Here is a 21513-nt window from a genome sequence, read left to right on the forward strand (position 1 = left end):
CTCGCTGCTCCCGGGGTATCCGAGCTGCTGGGGTGGAAGGGACCTCTGGGGATCACCCCGTCCCACCGCCTTGCCCAGGCAGGGCCGCCTCGGGCAGGAACGCGTCCAGGTAGGTTGAGAATGTCTCCGGAGAGGGAGACTCCACGCTATCTCTGGGCAGCTTTTAGTGCGCTGCCGCCCTCCGTGTAAAGAAGTTCTTCCTCATGTTGAGGTTCAGCTTCTTGTGTTTTAGTTTTTCAGTGGTGTCGCTGGGCACCACTGAAAAGAGTCTGGCACCATGCTCTTTGCACCTGCCCTTGTGATCCTAATGTGCATTAATGAGATCCCCTCTCTGTCCTGTCTTCTCACAGTCTCTCCTCTTAAAAGAGATTCTCCAGACCCCCCATGACCTTTGTGGCCTCTGCTGGACCCTCTCCAGTAGCTCCTTGCCTTTCTTGTACAGCGGAGCCCTGATTTGGACACAGTGTTCAGATGTGGCCTCACCAGGACCAAGTAGACAGTAATAGTCTGTGTCCCCACAGCCCCAGGTGGTGACAGGACATCCCCTTCTCCCCATGGACCCCATGAGGCTACAGGACACCCTCTTCTCTTCACAGCCCTTTCCTGCCATGTTCTCTCAGTGCTCCCACCCACCATTTCATTGCTCTTAAAATAAACAATCAAATATGTGACCAAGGGCTTGGAGATGGACAATAGAATCAACAGTGAATAGATGGGAATGTCATCTTTCCATCTGGATGTTTGGTGCTTTGTGATGCTCTTGAGAAGTCTGAGGGATGCAAAACACAAAAGGATGGAAAATAGCAATCTCTTGTAAGTCTAAATACTTCACATCTTCCTTTGCATCTGTTCTCACTTTTCCCTGTTGACCCAAGAACTGATGAGAAAAGGGCTGGTGACAGAGGGGAGGAATTGCAAAATACATTTCCTAGTCCTCATCACAAAACATCCCTTCAGGACTCAATCTTTAACTGAATCTTTTTGGAGCCAGTCTTGTCATAATATTTCTTTGTGTCAGTCTGAAAGTTCTTACTTGGCTTAACCCTGCCTGCATCCTGGTAATTCGTGTCCAAGCTCTCCTGTGCTGAGCTGTGTGAGGAGGTGTCTGTGCTCCCCAGGGAGCAGCTGCCCAGGCCAGCACTGTCCCAGCACCATTTCCAAGCACTGCCAAGGACAGCACTGAGCTTAGTAACAGCTCTGGAGGGTGATGATTCATCCAGAGATAACAGAATTCCAGCCCATTTTGTGAAGTGATGCTGTATATTTATGGCAAATATATAAAATTTAATAGTACATTTTCCAGGAGTTTGTTTTAATCCATTACAGGCAGATTATTTTTAGACCATTATAAAGGGATTGCGCTGAACTTGACTCTTTACATATTTTCAATTTTTTGTTTTAGATTCAGAAGTGCTAAAAAAGGTTCTAGCAGATGCAGTTTTATTCCATCCTCTTTAGTAGAAAATCAGCCCCCTTTCTAAAGCATTTTAAAGAAAAGTCAGTTATATAAATCCTGCAATTGATTTGAGAAATATACAGAAAATTTCAGCTCAAGACAAAAAACAAACCTTCCAAAGTCCTTTACAGCTGGTTCCATACTTTCACGATTGAAAATGTGATGGAGAATCTAGATGTCACATAGATGCCAGGCAGTATTGATTATATTTATAATGAAAATATTCAGAGATGATTGCAGCCACTCATAGAGGAGCCCACAAAGCCCTGGGTGTCTCAACACCTTTAACTGACAGCCACAATAGAGAGGAGAATTTGCAAGTTTTGTAACTGTTATACAAGATTTTGCAGAGCCTACAATTTTCCTTTTTTTCGTTTTTTCTTTAAATTCTGACCAACTGGGAAAAAATAGTAGATGGTTATGTTTTCAGTGTTGCACAGTCTGGGAAGATGGACTGCTATTGAGGAGTATGCTAAGGTTTTGGGGGTTTTTTTGAAAAGTGGATGCAGTTCTTAAGCTGGATGACACCCATATAGCAAAGTGAGTGTGTTTCCAGACAGGACCCTGAATTTCCATTTGTCTTCCCTTCTCCTAATGGCATCTTTCCTCCACCTCTCCTCACAACTCCATATCAAAAGTTTATCATGGTGGCTAAGAGGAAAAGCCAAAAGCAATCTCTTCCCCACATGGCTGTGCAATAAAGAGATTTGACAGAAGCAACATCATGCTATTTATGACTTCAATGTAAGCCAGCAGATTTTTTAGCAGCTAAGAGCATTCCAGCTGAAGAGGCTGGATTCTCATTTTCAGGGCTTAACATCTTCTATAAATCTGAAAGCATCAGACAAACAAAAGTCTCAGTAAGCATTGCATGAATTCTAAAATCCTGAGAAAATCAAGACAATAGAGCAAAAGGCAGGAGCAGTGAGAGACTTTATTCTGTATGCTTAGCCCCTTGATTACAGGCTTCTTTCAGCATTACTTTAAATTTGAAAAAAATTTAAAAACCCAAACCCAACAACCAACCCACCTTTCAAGGACTAATAACTGAATGTTTTCTGGCTGTTTTCAGGGCTCTGTAAAATCCCTTCTAAGTTTTGGGCCCTTGAAGTGACTGGACAATGATCTCCCAAGCAGGGCAGTGGTAGAACTAAAACCAAACATCACAGACCTGTGCAGTATCCTGTCAGCACCATGTCTTCCTTCACAGTGGGACTTCCACTAGAATATTATTTTTTAAAATCACACAGCCCTTTTCACCCTTCCTGTGAGTTGCTTTCCCTAGCTTGAAAGCAAATCATCAGAGCTTTGGTAGCTTACTTAAATTGAGTTGTCAAGTCATACATCACTCAGAAAGGCTGATTACTGCCAAAATATAAACACACTTCTTATTTACAGCAGACCTCAGTAGGTATCTTAGTCAATTCTCAACTACTCTTGCTCTGCAGTGTCAATAAAGGTGCCTTCTACCTGTGACATTCACCCTGACAAATTTGATGGCAACCCTTTCTGACCAGCATTGTGCTTGTCTGTCACTCTGCAGCTTTATGGCACAGGAAACTCAGATCATGACAAGATTTTTCACAATTATGAGCAGTAACTCGGTGGCAGAGTGCTCCTTTATGGGCCTGTTCCAGGAACTGTCAGAAACATCTTCCAGTTCAAGCAGGAGAGTTTTGATCACCCCCTAGAGTGGTTTAAAGAGCCCAATTTCTTTGTCAAGGTTCTCAGAGGAAGAAAGCAATTTCTCAGTCCCTGAGCCATTGGTCACTGCTATGAGCCAAGCCTTGAGAGCCTGAGGGCTGAGGTCTGAGGTCTATTAACTGCTCACAACACTGATAACAGGGGAAGCTGCAAAGGAAACTTTAGAATGCCAGTTTGACAATCTTTTGCACTTCTTGCAATACCATAGTGGAAGAGATGCTGCCCAATACACAGATATTTCATCAGAAACTGTTTGTCATTTATGATTTCATAAACAAACCAAAAGGTAATTGCACCTGCACTGGACAGGAAGCTTTTGATTCCCACTTAGTCTCAGCTCATGAATTTCTGTTATCAGGAAAACAGAGCTGACTTTGTAGCTACTACAGGCAGGGTGGAACATTACACCTCTGTGTTCAATAACAGTGTTAACTTTTTTTTCCTTCAGTGTAAGCTACTATTACTCTAGAGCAATAACATCCAGCCCTTCCATCTCCTACAGAAGCTTGTTTCAAAGATTTCTTTGTATTAGAAAATTAGGGAAATACAACCCAAGTATCACAGGGAGGAGTTGTGCAAGCTCTTTATCAGGTTTCCATGTATCTGACTCTTTAGAAGTGGCAGAATTTTGATGCACTTTTAGGCCCAACCAGTTCTGGCCATGAGCACGTGGTCAGAGGTGGTCACTGACTCCATATCCCAAGTTTTTCCTGCTCCAAAGCAATACTCCACTACTGCAGCCACTGCTCACCCCCACATAACCACACTCTGATCTCCACACTGGCTTACTGCAGCTCTGCTTACATCTCTTTCCCAGTAATTAATTTTGCAGTTCATCTAATGAGTCCCTCAGCGTTTCTTTTGATTTAATGAAAGGCAATTCCCACACAGTAACTGCACAGCTGGCAGGTATAAACAGAAGCCTTAAACTGTATCATGATGTAGGTCTCAGAGAGAACTCCTAGGATGTGCAAATAATGAAAATAAAATTAAATTAATGACATGGAAATTAGTTGGACATCTATTATTTATAAATTTTTAAGGAAACCCAGAATCAAAGATTCAAACTCAATGAGACAGGCATTGTAATTAGCACTGCTTACACTTCAGAGATTTTGCTATTTCATTGCAAGTTTAGAAGACATTCAAATTCTAGTAACAAAATTATTTTGACATTAAAAATCTTAAAAGCCCATTAGGGTCAAAAGTCAGCCATTTCATAAGAGAGAAAACCAGACAATGCTCAGTTCTGAATGGCGGAAGCACTAGAAACAGAATGATGCTAATATTTCTCCCCATCTGCTTTCCCCAAGGATGAAAAGAAAATCCACTGATTTTTTAAAAAATACCTCAATGCATGTATCAGTTTTAAATCTGACATGCTACCTCTGAAGACCTAAGAAATAACAGTCCAATTTATATTGCAATAACTACTTATGCTTTGTATTTGTAACTGCTCCTGGGTTACATTTTAAATGTAAATTAAAAGCTGTTTTACTGTAATCACAGATGGCCCACATTTCTGGATTTTGTGACATTTTAGTCCTTCCTTGACACATGAACACTTTTTAAACACTTCTCACCACCACTGTGGCCTTGTAGGAGCAGTTACCACTGCTAAAATGGCAGAGATGGAAATAATTTGTGAAATACAATTACTTTTTTACCCAACTTACGTATTCTTCTTGTACTGAAGCCTCCACATTTTTTACTCTCTGCAGTGTGTATTCCACTCTCTTCCATTTCATTTTTTTATATTCCTCCCTCAAAATAATCTTCTAGTATATTTATAAGCCATTTCACTTTTTTACTTGAGTCCCTCCACCCCCCAGTCCTGTGGCATTGTCTATGACTTTGCTCATTGCTGATCTGATACTAAGACTTGAAAGCAATTCACTTTTGTAATTTACAAGACACAACTGCAGAACTTCTCACCTCATCAAGGTTATGAAGCATCTTTAAAAAATACCTGGGTTGAGTGCTTTAATTTATGTAATCTGCTTTCCTTAATTCTTTGCAGAGTACACTAGACATCCCCAGATTAATAAATTCAGATGAAAACATGAAGGAAAACAAAGTATTTCAGTATAGTGTTACCATTATAACACATTAAACCAGTATTAATCATGTACCAGAACTGATGTATGATATTTGTTTTATTTTGGACACTGTAGTTGTTATACAGATACCATGTCTGAAATTATTCACAAGCTCATACAGCCTTAATTATTCATCCATGGTTCAGTAATCCATATTCTTCAGCATATTTGATGGCCAAAGCAGAGTCCTGTAGCATTAAAATCCCTTGCAATGATTCATGTGAGCAAAACCTTTTTATCTCACAATGTCCTTATGTTGTCCACTCTTAACAATTTTCAGAGGTATGCATACAAAGAAGGGTAAATGTAAAGCAAATTCTTCTATAAAACCTAAAGGTATTCTCTCTTTCTTTAATAAAAATCTCTGTAGTATTGACTTCAGGTAATTTAAATGATCTTCTTCCTTACAACCAGTATGGCAAAATTCCCTGGCCATATTCTCCTTTATCCTCAGTTCTGAAGAGTCCTCCTGAAGTGAAAAATAAAAGATGTTCCAAAAAAAGAAAAAAATCCTTAAAGAGACCTAAAACTGGGAAAGGAGCTGTTTAAATTAGAAGTAACTGCCAGATGGTTTTGATCAAGGTAGGCTACCAGAATTAACGAGAAAACTGTCGATTGTCAGATTTCTTGCTGATGTGTTTGAAGATTTTTGCTTTGTGGACACTCTTTGATTTCTGGTAGCCAAATCCCCCACCTCCACCTCTCTTCTGTAGTCTTCTGCCATGGTTGCTGTTCACATCTGAAATTTCATTGGTTAAAGAATTTAGAAAGGAGTAATTTGAAATATTGCATTTTGGGTTTACTAAGAGTTATTGATGTGAGAAAAGACAGAGAAAAAGTAGAGCTACCTAATTATAGAGAAAGCCAGAACTTTGTGCCTGTGGTTCTAAATACTCCTCCAGCTGTCCAGTTAAGCTGTCCAATGTACTACTGCTTCAAATTCCATCCAGTCAGCTTTGACAGTAATTTAGGTACAGTCTTCTAGTTCCTGCTCTTGCCCCTCTATGCCAATATTCCATGACTAAGAAACATTACAATACATTACAATAAAAATAATTTTGGATGGAGGAGAACAATACTTTGGAACATGGATGCATTCCAGTCTGCCCAATTAAAGCCTGTACAGCATGAACATGTGCTAAAAGAGATGTTTGTAGGCATTTTTGCAGTTTATATTTGTATTTTCTTTGAGAAAGTGCTGTTGGAGCATGATGCATTTTTATGGTTATTAGCAGAAAAACTCCAACCCCAACAACAAAACAGCAGAACTTGAGGTACCACAGGAATTCAGCAAGTTGCACTGAACATTTATAACCCAGAAACTCAGCTTTGAAACACTGCAGTAAAAGGATACTGAGGTCAACAAATGGAGGAACTTTAAAACCAAAGGAAAGGCAGACTTTGGGAAGATCCAAGTTATTGACATCGTAGATCTGCTTCAGAGAATGGGAGTCATAAGCTCTGATGTAAGCTTTGTAAGCCTCCTGGGCTGACTTGTGAAGGAAGTAGTTCTTCTCTATCAGTTTTTCCAGCTGGTGAGGGGAAAATAAAAACATAAGAGACATAAACAATTGTAGCTGTTAAAAGTCTATACATTATATTAAACATTATACATTATATTCAGACATTTTTACAGTATTAGTGCCAATGACATTCACTCCTCACTTCAGCAAAACTGCCCTGTGACATCAAAGTGCATATTCAGGAGTAAAAATGCTTTTATAAACAAATAGAGGGACAAAAAAATCCTGAAGCAGAGTGCAAACAAAGCCTCAGCAATACGAAAATTTACAGAAATATTAAACTGGGTTGTCCCAAACAAGTGAATCAAGGACAATACACCTGCAGCCACACCACAAAACCCTGTGTATGAGAACTGCCAGCCTGACATCTCAACTGTGTCATTCCATGCAATTCCATGCACAGTCTGATCTATCATGGTGCCAATGTATTGTCAAATAGCAGTATTAATTCTAAACCAAATACAGATACAGATACACCAGGGTAAATTATCATTTTATTTGCTGTGGGCCAAGTTCCCAATACTCACTAGATCCCAGTGTTTCATTTGATGTTTAATGTACATTAATTCAGCATTCTAAAAATAAGTTACATTAGGCACCACTTCTTCCTGATTATGCTTAATTAGGAACCTCTCTCTGTAAGGACTGTCTTCACTGCCTCCTGTACTTGCTATTTTAAATTCAAGTTACTGCAAAGAAATTTTACAGGACTCTTATCAAAAGAATGATTCACAGAAGTAATCAACAATAGAAACTCACTTCTTCAGAATTATCTATGCTATTCCCCTCAATTCTGTGTTCTTGGCTATTTTTGTAGCTCAGAGCACAAAATAATTTTAGCTAATGTTGGGCTTTATTAACACCAGATAATTAAAAATACACATAGGCTTATATACTAACATTCCTAAAGAAGCACACATATTTTTGATTTGTAGTCATTATAGACTGCAACATTCTCCATGCAAATTATAACAAAGATATTCAAAGTAGCTGAAGTATAAAAACATGTCGTACCTGAGACTGGATGTCTGAGATTTTTGACCAAGAAAATTCAAATTCACTTAGTGGTACCTTAAAAACAGAAGAAATGAAGTATCAACATTATTTACACTGTGTAAATACAGTGAATGTGTTTTCTATTTGTCCTTGGTCTTAAAACAATCTGCTAGATAACAGATTTTTTTTAACACAACAGCTGTGTCTGGAAAGTGCCTTTACATCAATATGACAGTATTATCACTTCCTTTAAGCCAGAGTAATAGAGACACTCAGTATGACACCATTCTTTACCACTTTTGCTTTAGAAGTTAAATCACTTTAATTAAAGTCACAAAACAAGTCCAAAAGGAGAGCAATGAAGCAGCTCTGTGCAGTTCTGGTAAAATGATTACCTTTAAAAGAAGACTGTTCTTCTTTTGGAATTAAACACAATGAAACTGATTGTTGAAAAATCAAAGCAAGGCAAAGCAAACCAAACCAAAACCAAACCAAACTCAACCCAAACCAAAACCAGCAAGTTCAGCAAGTTTTGCCTTTAAAAATTGTCAGAAGTTTACCCTGGCCTGTTTCAGGTAGCGAAGGAAGCCCAGTTCTTCTGGTCTCAAGATGAGCAGAGCGTGTCCTCTCCCGTTTATCCCTCTGGCAGTCCTGCCAACACGATGGATATATTCCTTTGGGAAACAGTGACACACAACAAGGTCAGGCAGTCCTAATCATCAACAAAAAAACCACCAGAGTTAACCTCAATATAATGTAATGCAGCATTCACTATTTGGTAAGACTTTTTCTTGGCACTGACACATGGATATGGGAAAATAAATGCTGAAGGTGCAAAGCAACACCAGGATGAGGCAGAGCCCCTGACTAAAGCATTTTGTCTTTTACTGAAGGAAAAAAATCTTAGTCCACAGTAACTGAAAATTAATCCTTGATTTTAGAGATTTTTGAATTTCCATTGTTTACAGTAGACTTTTATTCAAGTAACAATATTGTCTTTAAACAACAAGCAAATTTCAACTGGAAAAGCTCAAGGATGCATATGTAAACTCATCCTCCTATTGAGAAGTGTTTGGCTGTTCAGCTGACTAGATTTTAATTTCACAGCACAAATATTTTAAAATGCAATTCTTAAGAATGCAACCAAGGTCTTGGCTAGGAGCAGCATTTCCTAGGAGCTGGTGCAGGGCAGTGAAAGAAACCAGCAGCTGGATATGGCCATGGCTGAATCCTGCCCTCTGTCAAGCAGCAGGTTCAGCTCTTCTCTGACTGAATTTGTAGTCAGGATTTGATTTCTTGCTCTGCCACTTGCCTATTGCCCTAACCCACCTTTGGATCATCTGGAGGGTCATACTGGACAATCCAGTCAACCTCAGGAATGTCCAATCCTCTGGCAGCCACATCAGTGCACAGCAATATCCCAGACTCTGCATTACAGAACTGGAAAAACGTTGTAGTACGTTTGGTCTGTTTCTGCTTGCCCTGAAAGGAAACGAACGCACTGGAGATGAAATATTAATTCAAAAAGTAATTTGAGGCATCTTTGCAAATCATGGTTTTGTACAGATCAAGCAGGAGCATTTGCAGTGAAGAAAGAAAGAAAAAAATAAACCGCACAGGTTACAAGAAATGGCATCCTTGAGAGGTTACAATGTATCTCCCAAAACATCAAAAATTGTATAAACATTATTCTCATGAGCACAACATGCATGTTTCAAGTTCAGAAAAAGGACATTTGCAAGTCTAGCACTATGTTAGACAGATTACAGGTTATAAAAGCAAACAACCAAACAAAAGTGACACTTGTCACAGTTCTATCAAAGAATAGCAAGACATTTCCCCCTAAAACAAAGAAGGACATTTGTAATCACAAATTAGTTGAAATAGTTGCAACTGTTTCATAGACTTTCAGTCAATTCTTGGTTCTAAACTGTGCATTCTGTGGTTTTGACAAAAAATTTACAATGCTCATCCAAATGGTAAGAATTGGCATATTAAATCCAAACATCTCCCAGGCCTTAGAAAAAGCATCAAACACTTCAGGCATCAGAATCTGGATTGCTCTGACAAGGAATTCACTCCACATACTGAATTTTAGTGCTTGTGAAAGGTAACTTCTCAGAAGCAAACAAAAATGTTGCTACACAGAGAGCATAAATTAGTATCCATGTTCAGCACTGATTCAAAAAATAGCAAGTCTGATTACTGAAGTGTTATTACATAATCTTTGCTTTATCTCCTTCCTCTACAGACTAATCAACACTATCATCAGTTTTATGAGCAGGCTGTTTATTAGAAACTGGACTGAAATAAACCAGCAAATGTAAAGCCAGTAACAGCTTACAGATGTTATCAGAATACTTCAAAATAAATCAATGAATAAGACACTTACATGAATGGCCAAAACAGGCAGATCAATGTAGTTGAGTAATTCATAGTGGTACTTCACTGACATACATGAAGAAAAAAACACCATCAGTTTCTTCTTCCGGTTCTTCTTGAGGAATGTGAAGAGCAAAAGGAATCTTTTTTCAGATGGACAGACCACATAACCCTGCAAAAATTGTAAACATTGTTAAATAAAAGTAGTAAGGAGCAAACTTGTGTTTTAGGAACACAATTACATCAGGGAAGGGCTACTTTGTGAAAAAAACCTCACCAAATAATTGTACATCTGAAGCATCCCAAGTAAAAAAACCACAGGGGTTGGGTGTGTTCAGAGATCTCAAGCCTCCCATGTTTGTCTCACCTGCTCCAGACCATCTACAGTTGCTGTCTCCTTGTTATCATCAACCCCAACATACAGGGGCTCTTTCTTCAGAGAGATCTTGGCCAGATCTTCCACCTTTCTGGTTTGTGTGGCAGAGAAAAGCATCGTCTGTCTGCGCTCTGGAAAACATTTCAAAGACAGCCTCACTTTGTAAAGAAGATTTCAAACAGTGATTCCATAAAATCTAACCACAAACTTCCCTGGGCAAATCTTCCAACTAAATTCTAATTCAAACATACTGCTACTGACAAAGAAAGAGGTGTGGTTGTATTATGGGGTGCACCATGCTTATTTCAGCAGTCCCCACCCCCAAAATCCTAACTGCTATCAAAACACAGTATTCTTTCTCTGTAAAAATGTTAATAATCATTTGCAATCTAATTCAGACACAAAAAACAGCCCGAGATCAAACTTCTAATTCTAAATTAAATTCCATGAACACGACAATATTTTTGTTTGAAAAAACAATTCAAATTGTGTTTAATACATCAATTACAAGGAATAGTTGAATGAAAAATTAGGAAATGAAAAATTAGGAAAAGAAAAATTTAAGGTAAATACTTAAAACTTCTTCCAGATACTGGTCTTGGAGGTTTCAAAAAAGACTGAACTGTGAGTCAGAAGCCCTTTTTCCTTGAATTTAAACCTTATTAGGAAATAATGAATTGCAGGAAATAAACAGGCAGAAGAAGATGAATGAGAAAATGGAAACATTAAACTAAAAGGATTTTATATGAACAGAAATATATCTCTGAGGAGCATTTGAAAACTCTGTTATTCAGATAAATGATGTTGAATAAGTAATATACACTGGCTAGCAGAAAAAAAGGATAGAGTAAGAAAACCACTATGAAGTTCATTTACAGAACCATAAAAATTAATAACTTCTCCTATAATAATAGAGTCAGAAAGAAGACATAATGTTAGTCAAGTGATTTCCAGGAAAGAGAGATTTTTTTTTTCTTACTTGGTAAAAGTTTTATGATCTGTTTCATTTCTTCTTCAAATCCAACCTCCAAGATTCGATCTGCCTCATCAATTACCAAACACTGCAAGTTCTTGTACATGAAACCTGGAGTGTTCTAGAAGATTAACAAACTCACAGTCAGACAGGGAAAGGACTTTTATTCTGTTTTAACAACCAGATTAGACATCAATATTGTATCTACCTGCATATGATCCAGCAGTCTTCCTGGTGTGGCTACAATGATGTTGATTCCATTTCCAAGCTTCTGTGCTTCTGCTGATCTGTTACTGCCGCCCATTATCAGACCATAGGTGTGAACATGATGATTCATAAGTTCCTTAAGAACTCCATAGGTCTGCATAGCCAGCTCTCGGGTAGGAGAAAGAATAATAACACCTGTTCCTAAAAAACACATCAACCAGAGAGTCACTCACAACTCATCCAACCCCCTAAATGGCTGCTCTGCAGTAAAATTCAGCTGTGAAACAAAGAGCCTTACCATTCCTAGGCATGAATTTCAGCTTGTAGATGAGCTCTACTGCAGGAATGAGAAATGCAAGTGTTTTTCCACTGCCTGTTTTTGCAGCTGCTAAAATATCCCTGTAAGCAGCAATAGAGAAAGAAGTGTTTAGTTGACCATACTAAGAGAAGAGCAATTTCACTCTGATCCATGCTGACAATGTAAAAAACTAACATGGCTTAAAGAAGACCAGTGCAGCTGGTAGTAGGAGCTTGCTGGCAGAGGCAGGTCACAGCAATCAGCCAGTGAAAGGCCCTCAATGACCATGGAGGTCTTTTCCGTCCTTAATGATACCATGATTTGATTTTATGATTCATGTCTGTAGCTTGCCAGAAAAATTTACAAAACATCTGGGGTCATCAGAGTGACTAAAAAGCCCTATTTCTTACCTGCCTTCCAGAAGGGGCTTAATACTTTTATGTTGAATTTCAGTCATGTGTGTAAACCCCATGTCGTTTATGCCTTTCAGTGTATTCTCACTGACACAGCCAGCCAGAGAAGCAAAGGAATTGTCTTCAAAAGCACCTGAAGTGAGGGGAAAAATGAAAAATATTTCAACTTATTTCTTCTGCCATCTGAGATTAACCAGCTCAAACTGACCAAAGGACTTCTTCTTATTGCATTCTATCACAAAATCCAAAGACACTGGCAAAAGACTCTCTAATAATTAGTTTATAAGAAAACTACACAGAGTTAATAAAAATGAAGATGCACTGCTTCTTCTGTCAGATTTACTAGTTCCACACCTCCAGCTTGCTCTTCATGAACTCCTTCCTTTACAGATATGCATATGTGTATACAGGTTTAAAAAACACTTTTACTAATAATTGTAGGACCAACAGGTGTGTATATAATGCAAATTTCCAAGAACAGCAGGAGGGTGAGAGCTGTACAGCTGCCAGTGTCACATCAGGTATCCAAACACCTGACTCACAAAGCTCACTTGAAAACTGCAACTTGCTCTGAAAGGAAAGGGTTAAACCATGGGATTTTGCCTGTGCATGAAAAAGAGAATACAACATACCTGTTACACCTAGTGGCAAACTGGGCACTTCATCCTCCTCCTCCTCCTCTTCCTTCTCTCCAGAGTCCTGCTTATCTCCATCTTCTGCCTGTGCAGATTCATCTTCTTCAGTTTTTGCTTTTTTGGTTTCTATATCTGGAGTGTTATTTTTACAGAAAACAAGTCAGTTAAAAATACAAAGGTCATGGTTATCATGAAAAGCTGGTCCACAGACTGAATTTCCTTTAGTCTGTAAGCCATGTGCAAAGATCACGATTTTCCATGGAATGGAAGGGGGCTAGAGGAGAGACAAGGTTCCTGTGGAATTTTCTGAGGCACAGAGCAAAAATTCCCCAAGTTCCTTCCACACAGCCCACTTTGCACAGTGAAACAATGTAGCTTGACGTATATCATATGACATCTTTTGTGAAAGCAAGATAAATTGTCCTTAAACAGATTACAAAATTCTTTCCCACTGGCAATGCAGACACCAAATTTCCCACACAATTTGTGCTCAGCTTATGTGAGAAGTTGCATTTTAGGTACCTGAATCTTTAGAGATGAAAGCACCTCTTCATTGCCATAACCATGACGCATGTCCCAAAAACCAAATACATTTTGAAAGCTTCTATTCCTCATACATGTCTAGATATTTATCTATAAATCTAAGCATATAAAAATATATGCAAACCTAGCAATATTTGTGTGGTGCTTTTCAGGTTTTTTTGGTAGTTTTCCAGTATACTTCAGTTTCATTATACATAAACGTTGCCAAAGGCTGGACATATTGCTAAAAATCTGTATTGGCTGCACACCCAAGTACAGACAGCACCCATCTACCAGTGCCCTGAAACACAGAGCGTGTATCTGAATAATAAACAAACAAAACATCCAGTCAACGTTACAAAGCACACAAATAAAGTGGCAATTAATATGAATTAAGGATTCAAATATAGCAGCTGGAATGAAACGGGCAAATCTTTAGACCCCAGGGTCTTTAAAGCGCACATCTGACCGGCACATGGCATTTCTAACTTTCCCCGACGCGGCGGGAACCGTGAGGAGGCGCTTGTGGGGTATCCCAGACTAACTGAGCCCTGGGGGACACGCTGTCTTTGCTAAGAACACGCACCATCGCCTCCATTGGCCACCGCTTTTCTCTTTTTCTTCTTCTTTTTCTTCTTTTCCCCGCTGCGGGGTCCGGCTCCGTCCGCAGGCTCCGCGCCCTCCTCGGCCGCTGCATCCTCCTCTGGCACCGCCGCCTCCTCCACCTCCTCCTCCTCCTCCGGGGGTGCCTGAGAAGCCGCCTCGCTCGGCGAGGGCACTGCACGCCGGAGACAGAGACAGAAGGAGGGGAGAGAGGGGAGAGAACACTAAGTTAGCCACGGCTCCGCCGGCGCTCAGCCCGGGAGAGGCTCCGCGGCGCCGCCCGCCCGTACCTGCCCCCTGCGCCGCCTGCAGCTTCAGGTTGCGCTGCCGCAGCTTCAGGTTGCGCTTGTGGATCTTCCTGCGGAGCAGCCGCATGGGCAGGTTGCTGGCAGTAGCCGGCACCGACATCGCGGCAGCGGCAGCGGGAACCGAGCGCTCCGGCACACGTGGGGAGGCCGCGACCGGAGCCGCCGGAACCGCCGCCCGCGGGGCCTGACGGGCACCGGGCAGCGCCCTCTGGGGGCCCGGCGGAGGCAGCGCCGCACGGGGCCCGGCCCCCATCCCTGCCCCGGTCGCGGTACCGATCGCCGCTCCTGCTTCCGGCCTCGATTCCCGCCCCATTCCCGGCCCCCATCCCTGCTCCGCTCCCGGCCCCGCTCCCGGTCCCGCTCTCAGCCGCCGAGGGGGAACGCGCCCCGGGTTTCCCTGAGCAGGGGGCTCGCCGAGTCCCACACAGATCCTCCCAGCCTCACAACGCCCATCTGCCCGGTGGTGCTGTCTCCACGCATGGTTACATGTGTTCAGCGGGAGAAAGAGAGTGAATTAAAGAATCAGGTTGAAAAAGAACTCTGAGATCATCGAGTCCAACCTACGACCAAAATCACCCCGTGTCACCGAGAACCATGTCCAGGGATGGCGACTCCACCACCTCTCTGGGCAGTTTATTCCAATGTTTAATCACAATTTGTGAAGAAATTCTTTCTAATGTCCAATCTAAGCCTCCCCTGGGGCAGCTTGAAGCCGTGTGCTCTTGTCCTGTAGCCTGGGAGCGCAGCTCACCCCCCGGGTGCCCCCTCCTGTCAGGGACTGTGGAGGGCAGAAGGGCCCCCGAAATTCCTTTTTTCCAGGCTAGTAAACCTAGGCACATCCATATAAATCACTACAGACTACGAAGAGAAAACCCATGTCTACTTAAAAATACATTCTGCAAATGCAACGTAAGGTACCCGGCTCCCTCAGCGCTGCTCATCAGCCCTTGCCCAGCCTCACTGCTTTACTCTGCACCCAGTGCAGCCCCTCTGTGCCCTGGAACTGAGGGCACAGCGCTCCAGGTGTGGCATCACCAGTGCCAAATCCAGGGAGAGTCACTTCCCTCCTCCTCCAAAGAGGATTCCCCAAGGCTGGTTCCTGACAGCAGAGGGCACAGACAGCGCAGGGATGTGGTTTGTCACCTGAAACCAGAAACCAGCGCCTTCTGAGAGACCCGAGACTGCAGACTGAGCGAGGTTCAGCCCTTGATATCTTGCTGTAACCCAGAATAAACTGCGGAACTAATTCTATATTAAGTAACAAAAGTAATTTTTCACCATCTGTAATTATTGGCTTCCATAGGTCATTTGGATCACCAGGATGAGAATTTATTTTACTTCAGACTTCAGACTATGAACCGTCCAGACTGTCACAGACTGGATGCCACTGCTTTAATAAATTGAACAGATTATTGCTATTTCCATCAGCTGCATTTGAAACGAAACTGATCCATCCTCATCAAGAAAGACTTTTGGTACACACTCCAAAGGAACTCAGTTTCACCTACTTAATTTTAAGCAGGCAAAAGTTCCTTACTGCAGCTCAGTGTAATTTAGGTTCTGTGTCTATTTTCTCCCTGGCTACCTTATATTGCATTCGCAGAATGTATTTTTAAATAGACATGGGTTTGCTCTTCCTAGTCTATAGTGATTTATATGGATGTGACTAGGTTTACTATTTGGATCCAGATTTAACCTGGGCAGTGCTTCTTTCTGGAATATGGTCATTGTGCAGATAAAATAGATAAAGATCTGGACAGCAGGGAGCTGACACTAATGCACTGAGGGAGGACAAAGTTATGTCCTTTGGGCTTGGCATGGACTTCGTGTTCCCATTTAAACCAGTAGTGCCAGGATCATCAGTATTTTTGCTTTCACCCACGTTATCACACCCCCAGCTCTGCCAAGAATTAGGACCTGGTAAAGGTAATCCTGGTAAAGGATTCTGGTCAGGTAAAAGCCTTTTATATAAAGAGCTCACCTCAGTGTCCATGCTGGGCTCTGGCTGACTTGGCAAGTCTTTGTGAAATTGCATTAGTGTGGCACAAGTCCCATATTGATAAACTGTCCTGAACAGTTATGTCAGGTCACACTGACCTGCTCTGTTGGCTACAATCAGCATGGCACACAAGGAAAACTTTACAGACAAAAGATGGTCCTGCATCTGTGTACACAGATGTCAGGGCATTCTGTATCAGAATTCAGGAAGTACACATTTTTTTTTAGGTGGCAAATTATCATGAGCTCCAAAATTGCTTTATCTCAATATCTTGTAAAACATGTTACTTAGACTTAACAAACAAATGTGCTTCTCTGGAAATTTCAAAATGTGTTTTCGAGCTTCCTTCTTTTAGCATCTATTTGTTTTTCTTCAAGCTGTTATTGCGGAAAGTCACAAGAAAAAAAAGAAGACTCAGAAGATAATAATGATAATATTATTGTGACAAGTCTAGACAGTAATTTAAACCACTAACTCATACTAATGGTTTTTCTCTGAATTTTGTCATTTCTTAGATAGCATATGAATCTCCTCTAGTACAAGTGTCATTTTTGTCCAATACATTCATTCCTAATTGCTTGAGTTATCAGGCAACCATTATTAACAATAGGATTTTCTTAAATCGTTATTGAAATGTTGTCAAAATGTCCCAAATTTTCTACTCATGATCTTGCAGGAAGGTTTGTACGGAAACATGTTTTGTGTGAGTAAAACCTTTATAGAGCTGAATAAGTCCATATGAGATAAAGGTGAATATTTTTAATGGGCTGCCAATGTCAGTATTTTATCTCCCAGAGTTAATTCATCCTTATAGCCAAATTCAGAATATTTGTGCCTACTTACCATAAACTAACTTAAATTAAAATGTAACACAGAAGTAGTCATTGATTTCAGTTGCATCATTTCAAGTAGAAGGTGTAATTTATACAAAAGGTACCAAAACCCCATCTAGAAAAGGTTGTGAAATGAAAGTGTGTAGTCATTATTTAATACAGGATTTTGGGTACAGAGTTGAATTAAAGAAGACAAGTTTTATTTTCAGAACTCAGAATTTTTGAAGAAATGCTTTTTTTGATGTCTTAGGTTGGACATGAAAAAAATCAACACTGATGTAATTTATGAATATCTGTACCATTCAGCTAAAAGTTCTGAACCAGAAAACTAAAGCTTTTATTGTTTGCAGTCACAAACTGGAAAACTCTTCAGAGCTGTCTTTTAGTTTTTAGCAGATTATTATTTTCCATGCTATGCAAATGCAAATTTATCTGTCAGACAGTAATACAAAAGGACTTGGTTTAAAATAAGATTTTTTTTTTTTTAATGTGTCTACCTTACCAGTCTGTGTTCATATGCCAATGATGGATACAAAGGTGTCTGCAGAAATAATAAATTTTCTAATTTAGTGGAGATATATAATTCTGAAATGTGAACTTTGACAGAGAAAAGTAACCCAAACCTGAACTGATATAAATGTCAGAGATACAGATACATTCAGATACATCACATGGAGAATAGATAACTTGATTTATAGAACATGTCAATGTTAGTATGAGTTAGAAACTGGCGGTACAAATCATGTCTTTACAGAGTATCACTGCATATCTCTGAACCTGTGAGGGAATTCAAAGTATGGCTGACCAGGAGAGTAAGGTATCCATGTTTGGAAAAAACAAGGCAGGCAATCACAATCACATATTTTTAGGGGTTTGGTTAATGCTGCTGTCAGCTACTGTCTCCCTTGGGCCATGTGGCAGTCTGGTCTCAGTTAAAACTGACAGCAGCAGCCCTTGGTGGACATGGCAATTGAGCTGGATTCAAATCACATCAGTGAATTTTTTATTTCTCATTCAGCCCATATTTTACAGCTGGAACTGAAACCATTGCAGATTAGGGCTCCTGATCTCCTTTTTGACACACAGAGGACCAAACTCCAGGAAATGTCACTTTGTAGGAAATGTTGGAATTCTTCCTTGCAATAAGAGATTATTTTATGTTTATCACCCACACACTGCAAACAAAAAGTCTCCAGGAAAACAAGGTGCTATACACATTTTTATCCTCACAGAGGCAATGAGAGAACAAAAAATACATAATGTAAGAGCAGTGCACAGTTTGTAATGTACCACTGGCAGGCAGGAGGGTACCATGAGGATAACTGAAGTGCAAATATTATGCATGGCACACAGCTGAAGAGGTTAGATTCTATTTTATTTAATTTTATTTAAAGTCTGTTTCTGATGTTTGCAATTTAAGCTTACAAAATATTTTTGGGGTCCTCAGAAGCTGCTTTTCTGAGTCAGATAAAATAATATTCAAACATTTTCTATTTTAGGAGGCTGTTTACAGGTTTGCTTCTCCTACTCTACAAACCCTAGCAGGTGTTGATAAATAGCTTGTTTTGCACATGACAATAAGCTACAGCCACTTTTATTAAGAGAGAATGTAAATTCACAATTTTTTTTTTTACCAACAAAGATCCAATTGTTAACATTTTCCTGTTTTTAGAAAACTTAGTGAAGGTCTCAAAATGCTGCAAAGACTACAAGTAGGATCAAGTGATTTATTAGCAGATTAATCAAACTGCAGGTCTAGCAACTAGTTTATAACTTACAGACTGACAGGTTCATAACCCTTAAAATAATAATTTTCTCAGCCATAAAAGGCATTCCTTTTACAGTGCCCTCATTAATTTAAAGAATCCTAGTAAGTATATTACTGTCTCCTATTCAGAAGGAGTGTGTCTTTTATATTGCTTTATCATTTACAGATCTTCATTTAAAGTAGCTCTGTTCAAACTATATAAAGTCATGATTAAACTCAAAGAGAATACGAAATCTGACATAGTAAGGGAAATAAATGGGGTCAGCTAAAACTCTTTGCAGCTCTGTTGAAGATAAAATTGGAAGGGGAGGGATATTCGGGTGCATAGCAGCTGGATGGAGGCTGATTAGTGGCAGTCTGTGGCTGGAATGAACACAAGATGTCACCCTCACTGTGAGAGAGCTCCAACACACCAATGCCTTTAGCTGAAGAGGAAAGAGAAACAAGGATTGAGGATTTTTTTCTTTTTTTAAAGTGTCCATCACATGTGCTCCTTCATTTACCTATCCTGGAACACTGTTTCACTGCAAAATTTTTTCAGCCTTGCTGAGTATTTATAAGAAAATTCTCTCATGCCATTTATCATTTTTTAATTGCTTTTTAAAAGTAGGTTCTGAAATTTGCAATTGGGTTTTACTTCCTTGAGTGGACAGAGAAAGCCCATGTGTTTCAGGGAGCTCTGGGAGTTATTGTAATATTGATTAAACAAAAGTGTGTTATTTTTAGTCACCAAAATGTAAATATACAAGTGATGGTAAAATACTATTTTATTACAAAGTATATATCTAGTGGAAGCAAATTCTCATCAACTTGGAGAGAGGAGAAGACAGACCGTGTCAAATAATCTCCAGCTGGCTGTCATTTTAGCCCATTCTTGACCAACTTCAAGAAAATATCAAAAGGGTTCATTCTCACATTTTCCTTGGAGTGGCTCACCCCCCCTTGTCCAATATCATTATTATGCTTGTACATCCATAGTTTTACAGTAGTCTTCTGCTCTGCATAATTCTGCATGTCCTTAAACAGGGTTTAAGTCCCTTTTACTCCTAAAACCCTTTTAGATTAGCATTTAGAGGAGATTTAATATCCCTGAGAATGGGAATGATTGGCTCCTGTCAACCTTTGTGTAATTTTGTTTTTCCTGATTGAAAGTCAGCAGAAGATTGGAGAGTCAGCACTCCAGAAGAGAATGTTTAAGCAGCTTGTATTGCTGGGCTCTGAGCTTTTATGGTCCAGCCCTTTATAAACTGTGTCAAGCTGTGATAGTTATAATTATTGCACACGTTGGCTTAACCTAGATCGTGCAGTCATAATGCATTAGCCTTTCCAGCTTTCACTTGCTGTCCTTTATTAACTGTGACATTTTCCCTTAAAGGTTCAGAGCAAGCATGACTTTATGATCAACCATAAGCTTTAACTAAACCGACTCTTTTTTCCCAAGGAAGGCTGTTGTGGAACAAACCAGGAGATGGCAGTCTTTCTTAATGGATCACGGTTTAATCTGTTGGTGACTGCAACTTCTGTTCTTGTAACCCAGGATAGGCAAAAAATTTAAAATGAGGTGAAGGAAGGGCCACGTTTCTTGTCTTGTTGGCACAGGAAACCATTTCATGCCCTGGTATCTTCCAGAGGCTTTTCTTTCAGTTGTCAGATCTTGAACTGTCAAATAAATCCAGGGGGAACTGTGGTTCACATTGGCCTTAGTGCAGTTTTCTCCCCTGGCTCTTTCAACATACCTGAAGTACAGTTCTCTGCTCCCTGATAACACAGAGGAGAAGCCAGTGAGTAGCCAACCTTGCTGAGACTGTGCTCTTGATCTGAAGGCAGGCCATTAAACAGAAAACCAGCTTAGAAACAAAATTCATTCATTCATCTATGTTTAATCAGCAAAAACATAGTAACCCAGAGACTGCATGACCTACTCTGTCCCTCAGTTTATGTGTCATCATTCTTGGACAACTCAGTGCCTCCTCAGGGGATCAAGATGGTTTCAAGTGGCTAGGGTGCTTTTGATCTCTGTTTTGTTATGTGACAAAAGGCAGTGCCACATCTGTTTATAGCCCAGTGGGATAACACTGTCCTAGTGTTTGATTGTCTGTTCTTACTGGAGAAATAATTACTTCATGGCAGTATTAGATACCAGCTTATTTTGAGCTGTTGGCTGCAAGCATGAGCAGAAACTTCTTACCTTTGCATATATTTTTCTGCAGAGTAAGCGCCAGAAAATGGCACAGGAGAGCACAGATGTGGCTTAAATTAAGTCTTTGTCTTTATTGACACAGTGCAACTCAAACAGAGCTTAGGAAAACCATGATCTGCCTTCAATTATTTATTAGAACCTGTGATAGATTTAATTCTAACAAACTAATAATCTTGTATCTCCCCAGTCATCATGGCCTTTGGATTCCCAAAGCTGCC

At 40.1% G+C, this 21513-nt stretch overlaps 1 protein-coding gene across 1 annotated transcript; it reads right to left on the reverse strand.

Moving 5' to 3' along the window:
* Positions 1-5298: 5298 nt before the first annotated feature.
* On the reverse strand, positions 5299-14652 carry DDX18 (DEAD-box helicase 18). Its single transcript, XM_058027851.1, has 14 exons — positions 14478-14652; positions 14171-14362; positions 13060-13194; positions 12425-12560; positions 12015-12115; positions 11718-11917; positions 11516-11630; positions 10528-10667; positions 10171-10332; positions 9108-9260; positions 8339-8452; positions 7797-7853; positions 6614-6791; positions 5299-5998 (listed from the first exon to the last, which is right to left on the reverse strand). The coding sequence occupies exons 1-14, from the start codon at positions 14593-14595 to the stop codon at positions 5856-5858; spliced, it is 1944 nt and encodes a 647-aa protein (XP_057883834.1). The 5' UTR covers positions 14596-14652; the 3' UTR covers positions 5299-5855.
* Positions 14653-21513: the final 6861 nt, after the last annotated feature.

This window comes from Melospiza georgiana, chromosome 7 (assembly GCF_028018845.1).
Source record: "Melospiza georgiana isolate bMelGeo1 chromosome 7, bMelGeo1.pri, whole genome shotgun sequence".
NCBI classification, from domain to species: Eukaryota; Metazoa; Chordata; class Aves; order Passeriformes; family Passerellidae; genus Melospiza; species Melospiza georgiana.